The sequence below is a fragment of the Andrographis paniculata genome, unplaced genomic scaffold, assembly GCF_009805555.1.
Source record: "Andrographis paniculata isolate CXL003 unplaced genomic scaffold, ASM980555v1 Contig60END, whole genome shotgun sequence".
Taxonomy (NCBI): domain Eukaryota; kingdom Viridiplantae; phylum Streptophyta; class Magnoliopsida; order Lamiales; family Acanthaceae; genus Andrographis; species Andrographis paniculata.
Window position 1 is genome coordinate 4,579,627 of NW_026137596.1, and position 7,293 is coordinate 4,586,919.

General features: G+C 26.2%; 1 protein-coding gene across 1 annotated transcript; it reads left to right on the plus strand.

The window, feature by feature from the left end:
- Window positions 1-2,797: 2,797 nt before the first annotated feature.
- On the plus strand, window positions 2,798-5,185 carry LOC127259925 (60S acidic ribosomal protein P0). The gene is made up of 5 exons (XM_051287544.1): window positions 2,798-3,230; window positions 3,508-3,576; window positions 4,201-4,299; window positions 4,379-4,771; window positions 4,851-5,185. The coding sequence occupies exons 1-5, from the start codon at window positions 2,973-2,975 to the stop codon at window positions 4,995-4,997; spliced, it is 966 nt and encodes a 321-aa protein (XP_051143501.1). The 5' UTR covers window positions 2,798-2,972; the 3' UTR covers window positions 4,998-5,185.
- The last annotated feature ends 2,108 nt before the right edge of the window (window positions 5,186-7,293 follow it).

The window sequence follows — 7,293 nt, forward strand, 5'->3', positions numbered from 1 at the left end:
AAGTTAGCAAACTAATTTGAAGTAATCAGCAAATCATCACAAGACAAATATTATATGTAGTGTTATATAAAAATATGCATTGTGTGTGTTATATTTTGTGTTAAAATTAATATATATTGTGCTACATGCAATTATACATAATGTGTTATGTTGTATATTGTATTAGTATTTGATGTGAATTGAATAATATGTTTATTATACATTTATACTATGATGCTAAAATTAGAATATATTATGGTGAAAATTAGAATTATATTTTGCTACATATGATTATATAATTTGCTATTAAATATTTTCTATATATTATATTCATATGTCATACTATTTTTTTTATAAATATTTGCTAATTTGACCTTGATAGATTGTACTGAAATCATAATTATATTTTTATATATAATTATATAATTTGCTATTAAAATATTTGTTATAGTATATTATATTAATATGTGCTACATTCTTTATAAACATTTGGAACCCAATTAGCATGATATGAATATATATTTCCATCGTCCCGAATAAATTGTCCATATTATTGTAGGTACGAGAATTCAAATAAGTATAAGTAGTAAATAATTAAAAAATATATTAATAATTATTGTATAATAAAAATAATTATAAATAAAAATTAATATAACTAAATAGTTTAATTATTATTAAAAAATTTATAAATAATGAATTTAAAAAATGTGATTCAATTGTATAATCATATTTTAAAAAAAAAACAAATTATTTTGGACTGATCGAAATAAAGAAAGTGAACTATTTATGTAAAACAAATGAAGTATTATGGATTAGTGGGACCACAATTAAAATTTTTCAAAATGAAGGATAAAATTTCATGTAAATAAACGTCAAGTATGTTATTAGTAGCAAGTAATCTATACTATGCATAGATATTTTATATACTAAATTATAGGGTGAAAAATACCGAAAATGTGGTATACCGTCTAAATCGTACATAAAAAATATCATATTTTTATTATACTTAAGTTTTAGTATGGTAGATAGCATATCGCTAATTTCAATATGATAACAATATAAAATTTTGCATACCATTGTTTATCGTTATCATACTGAAATTCACTATATATTACGATATTGATATATACCAATATTTATATATATATATATGTATTACGGTATATACCAAAATATATAATAAAATAACTATATATAAAAATTAAACAAAAATAATTATATTTATATTTATATTTTTAATTATCATATCTTTCAGTATTTTTAGCTATTTTTATTTTTTTTTAGCATAATAACCATGATATGCAAAAAAAAAAAAAGTTTAATTTAAAAATTATTATAATATTATTTATCATATTAGATTTAATTTATCTAATATTATATTATTAATATGTATATGTTTTATAAGTAAAAAATATTAAAAAATAATTTAATTTAATAATATAAAATATATACATGCAACAAATCAAATGTATAAATAATAAACATTAGTTAAAAACTATTTTTATACGAGATTTTTAGAATTTAAAAAAAATAGAAAAATAAAAACATACCTAATGTGATTTATAATTGTCGATATCTTTTAAAAATAAAAACACATTCTTCGTCTTAATCTACTTTCATAATGTAAAATACACAAGAAAAATATCATTCAATCTTGCAAATATTAGAGGCACCAAAACAATTAATGTAAAAGCAGTATCAACATAATCAATCAAATAATTTTTAGCATTGTATTTCCATTTATATAAAAATATAATAAAATTATTGAATATAAATCTTATATTTTAAGGTTATATATATATAATAAAATGTACTATTTGATTTTCATTTAACATAGATTTGATGCATGAATCTTCAATCTCAAATATATATTTGAGATGCCTATGAAATAGTTTTATTATCATAGTTCTACTGTTATCGTATATTTTTATATAAACTTGATATTAAGCATGAGTTGAAAATTTCACATGATCAATGTCAATTTCTTGAAAATGCACAATTGTTTAGAAAAAAAAAAAAATCTATTTACAAATAATATGATCATTTATTTTACATAACATGAATAATACACTCAAGCATAAATTTAAAATTTAAATTCTTAAAAACGTACAATCGTTCGTTTTGTATTGGCTATTTTCAATAGGTCTGAATTGAAAATATCTTTAACCTAAAAAATAATAACAAGTTATCTGCACAACAATTGTTTCTAAACTTAAACATAATAGCTAAAATTAATTATAAATTAAATTTAAAATGAAAAATGAAAAATAAAATTTTGATTTATATGTTAAATTTAATTATTCTCACAAATTATAAAGTTTTTTGCTAAAACTTATTGATGATTTCGCATCAATTTTAGTGAGATGATGTGTATACATATATTGACTTGTATAAATTTTAAAAAATTAATATATGAATAAAAACACACAATGTAACATAAATAATGTAAATATATTAAAATATTAAATTTATGTTTATTAGAAAGTGAATAATATAATTATATATACCTTTAAAATTCTTTACCATAACACTACATGTCTATAATAAAAAAAAATTATAAAATTTAAAATATAAATATAAAAATAATATTATTTTTTCTATATCATTAAGTCAATCATTTTTATTAATATTAATATTGTTTTTATTATTATAAAAATCTAATAATATCTAAAAAATTAACTATAAAATTACATTTTGTCTTAATCAATCTATTTACACATCTATGTTAAATTTTATCATATAATATAAAGCCCAATAATTCGGCCCATAATGTCTTATCATCGTGTATATAAATAATTTTCTCAGATTGAAAACAAGGTCGTGTTGCAGCGAAACCCTAATCCTCTCCATTTCCCTAAAATCTTACCAGAGGTTAAAGTGACGGCGCCGCCCGCTGTCCGCCTTGACCTAGCCGCCGCCGCTGCGTCTTGGCCCTCCATTTTGTACACTATACGCTCGTAGGTAGGAACCTTTAATCTTTGTAGTTGATAGCAATGGCGCCAAAGCTTACGAAGGCCGACAAGAAGATAGCCTACGACCAAAAGCTGTGCCAGCTTCTGGATGAGTACACGCAGGTTTTGGTGGCGGAGGCGGACAACGTGGGATCCAACCAACTGCAGAACATCCGGAAGGGGCTGCGTGGTGACTCTGTGGTTCTAATGGGTAAAAATACTATGATGAAGAGGACCATTCGCATCCACGCCGAGAAATCGGGAAACCAGGCTATTCTTAACCTCATCCCTCTCCTCGTTGTAAGTTTCCTTGTCCGTCTGTCTATCGCTGTTATTTTGTACGTTATTTGACGCAATCTGATTACGTGAAGCACTGGAGGAATTCCATTTTGTTATATATGTCTGCAATTTTTAAATTTTTAAAAAGATTGATATTTTAAAAATGTCCATTCTGAAGAACGCCTTTGAATCTAAGTTTATTATGATGTGGTTACTTGTAAGGGATAAGATGTTATGGCTGAGTACCTCATTGAAATTAGAAAACTGATGTATTCGTTTGTCTGTGATTGGTGAACAGGGCAATGTTGGATTGATCTTTACCAAGGGCGATTTAAAAGAAGTTAGTGAGGAGGTTGCCAAGTACAAGGTATGTTCTTGTACCGTTTATTTTATTTCAATGAATGAGTGCTCTATTTTGTTGATTAGTATTAGATACTTTTATTATTGCATAGTTCTAATCAATGTCCATTACGAATGCATGCTTTTGGCACATCACCTGAAATTTGTTTGTATAGAAAATTGCTATCTTGTTTATATTATGGAAATTCCTTGAATTGGTACACATTTACTTTTATGTTGAGATCATGTTTAAACCAATAATTCTGAATATGAATGTGTAGGATTAAACCGAAATCTGTACTTCCATGTTTTATTGTTATTTGTAGTGTGGGATTTTATTGTTATGAAAATTATATCAAAATGTTATTAATTCCACATGTTTGAATGTCTGTACTTTGTAGAATTTTAGAATGATGGGTAAAAAAAGAAGCTTAAGTAGAAAACTATTTGATTGATGAGATTGAGCGCTCTTACATATTCCAACTTCTATGAAGAGATTGAACTGATGCTCATAAATAATGGAGACTATTAACTGCCCTAACTGGTATAAGGAGTTTCGAATGTTAACTAGTTGTAGTTAATTCGGTAAGGTTGTACTGTAATCTTCTGTTTTGATCCCATTTTGATGTTGGCAACCATTGCCTTTCAACAGGTTGGAGCACCAGCTCGTGTTGGTCTTGTGGCCCCTATTGATGTCATTGTCCCCCCTGGGAACACTGGTCTCGACCCATCCCAGACCTCTTTCTTTCAGGTCCATATATTGTTATTGCATTATTGTTTCACATTACTTTTTAGTAATGAGATTCTAATTTCTTCATCTATTCTTCCAGGTGCTCAACATTCCCACCAAGATTAACAAGGGAACGGTTGAAATCATCACCCCAGTGGAGCTTATCAAGAAGGGCGACAAAGTGGGTTCCTCCGAAGCTGCACTGCTTTCAAAACTTGGAATCAGGCCCTTCTCATACGGTCTCATTGTTCGGACCGTGTACGAAAATGGATCTGTCTTCAGCCCTGAGGTGCTTGACATGACTGAAGAGGATCTAATTGAGAAATTCGCCTCTGGTGTCGCTATGGTCACTGCCCTGTCCCTTGCCATTTCATACCCGACCCTGGCTGCTGCGCCTCACATGTTCATCAACGCCTACAAGAATGTTTTGGCTGTTGCAGTCGAAACTGACTACTCCTTCCCCCAAGCAGACAAAGTCAAGGAGTACCTTGCAGTACGATTGGTTATATTTCCCTTTACTATTATTGATTTGTGATTGGAACTATCCCTTTAATGCTTCACTGTTGATGCAGGATCCTAGCAAATTTGCAGTTGCAGCTGTTCCTGTTGCAGCTGCTGACTCAGCTGCGCCTGGTGCTGCTGCCCCCAAGGAGGAGGAGAAGAAAGATGAGCCGGCCGAGGAGTCTGATGACGATATGGGATTCAGCCTGTTCGATTAAGGTATTGTGCTACTTACTGCAGTTGTGTTTTTATGAACTTTGTCTGGTACTTCATAGTTTTTTGGGGCCAATTCAAATACATGACAATGTCTTGTTTTGTGTTCACTTTCATATTGCAGACTGCAGATAGTTGTTTTCTTCTTTTCTGTTCTAAGGTTGTTTTAATTTATGAATTTCAGATTTTGGCATTTTTACTTTTGAAATTATGTGCTGATAGTTTTTATTTATTTATAAGTTGGGTTGTATAGACATTTATCTGCTGAAATGAGTTATGCTGTCATATTATGTGCTATTTTTTTTTTTTGTATAATATGCTGTCAGTATTAGGTTTGAATTTTATATTGGTAGCCAGGTAAAAAGTATGTATAAAATTTTTTTTGGTAATTTTATTGGTAGCCAGGTAAAAAGTATGTATAAAATTTTTTTTGGTAATTTTATGGTGATATGGTTATTTAAAGAAACAAGATTATTGTTGTGGGACGAACAAAAATGGTAAACAAGATGTACTGTAATGGGAGTGATTAGTAAAAAGAGTTTTTAGTTGGGACGGTGGATTACAGTACTTTATTAATAAGAAATCAAAATAGACAATGTTGATATATATTCTTTAAAAATAATTCAAGTAAAAAAAATTATGTCTAAGTATAATTTTTAGGGTTGTGGGTTTTCCTAAACCTGCCAAAAAACATATGAATTAGAAAATGACGGGTTGGTTTGCCTTTAATTTTATATTTTATTTTTTTTACAAAAATTAATATTTAACATAAAAAATTATTTTATCAAATGAAATATAAAATATTATATTCTATATTATAGATACAATTTTTTTATAATTTACATTAAAAGAATCTTTTTAAATAAAATACTCTTTTTGTTTCCAATCAAAGTATTTATTTTTTCATTTTAGTCCATTCTATAATAACGTATCATTTTTTTTTTTGTAATAGTACTATTTATTTAACATTACAAATACATTTACAATTTACGATATATTACACAAATGTTATTACATTTGTATCACATATAATAAGATTATTTTAGTCATTTTTACTTTATTCTTATTATATCTCAATATAATATTAGTCATTTTTACTTTATTCATATTATATTTTAATATAATATTAATATTTTTAAAACTACGTGTAAAAAACAAATAGATATTTATTTATGGCACGGAGGAGGGAGTATTGTCTTTTTTTAAGATGAATGTGTTATATAGAATTTGTTCACCTAAATAAGGTGTTTTTTTTTTAATTAATATCATTTTTTTATATCATCAATGCAATTTTTTATATTTTAAATTAAGATTTAAACAAACACACTAGTTTATATTTTTATATTTTGTTTTGATTTTATATTTTTAAAGTGAATTATTGTTGTAACATTTTAAAAGAGGGAATAGGTATGATATGATTTTTGTTTAGGTTTTCACTATTTCTTATTAATGATTTTTTTTAAACTATATTACAAAATGTTTTGGATTATTTTTTTACTGCTTTGCAAATAATAAGACATTGAATTATAAATTTGTTTGATTAATATAAGCAAATATGGACTTTACTTTTTGAATTAACGGACATAAATATCAAGATGGATTAAATATAAATTTATAGTATTTTGTGCATTTCTACTAAAATATAAGAGAATGTTATATAATTTAGCTTAATTTCTTTGACACAAAAATAAATAAATAAATAATCCTATAAGAAGTGGGGGCAAATGTGAATTTTCCTAAAGTATACTTTTCGAGTTGTGCTTGGCTCGGCACGTCAATGAACGGTCCGTGTCTGAATCCATAAAAATGTGTTTAGTCCAATTCGATTTATTAAAATTAATATTTAAAATTTAATATATTATATATTAACTAATGAAATAATTATTAAAATAAAAATATGGTTTAATGGTAAGATTTTTGCATTGCCACACCTAACTCATTATAAAATTATAACAAAAATTTAATTTTAGATTAAGAATACTATTTATATTATATCAAGTAGGGGTGGATATGATATTTGCAAATGTGAAGATATTTGATATTGAAATCGAATAGAGCAAGTACCCGAAATCGTAAACTTAATTTGAATCTAAAATTTTGGTTAATTGAATTTTCAGTTAATCGAAAATATTTTGCAGTCGAACCAAATCGAAATTAAAAAGAAAAATACATTGAAAATAACTAAATTCCAATTAAATAAAAATAATTTAAAGTCTAGGAATTAACATTATTCATTAATTTAGAATTTTTGATTAATTTAAAATTAATAAAAATTGAATAAAAAAATAACTATTTTATGTG

Coding starts and splice junctions, on each gene's coding strand:
- LOC127259925 (XM_051287544.1), top strand. CDS start 2,973: ATGGCGCCAAAGCTTACGAAGGCCGACAAGAAGATAGCCTACGACCAA. Junction 3,231..3,507: donor ACCTCATCCCTCTCCTCGTT/GTAAGTTTCCTT, acceptor ATTGGTGAACAG/GGCAATGTTGGATTGATCTT. Junction 3,577..4,200: donor AGGAGGTTGCCAAGTACAAG/GTATGTTCTTGT, acceptor GCCTTTCAACAG/GTTGGAGCACCAGCTCGTGT.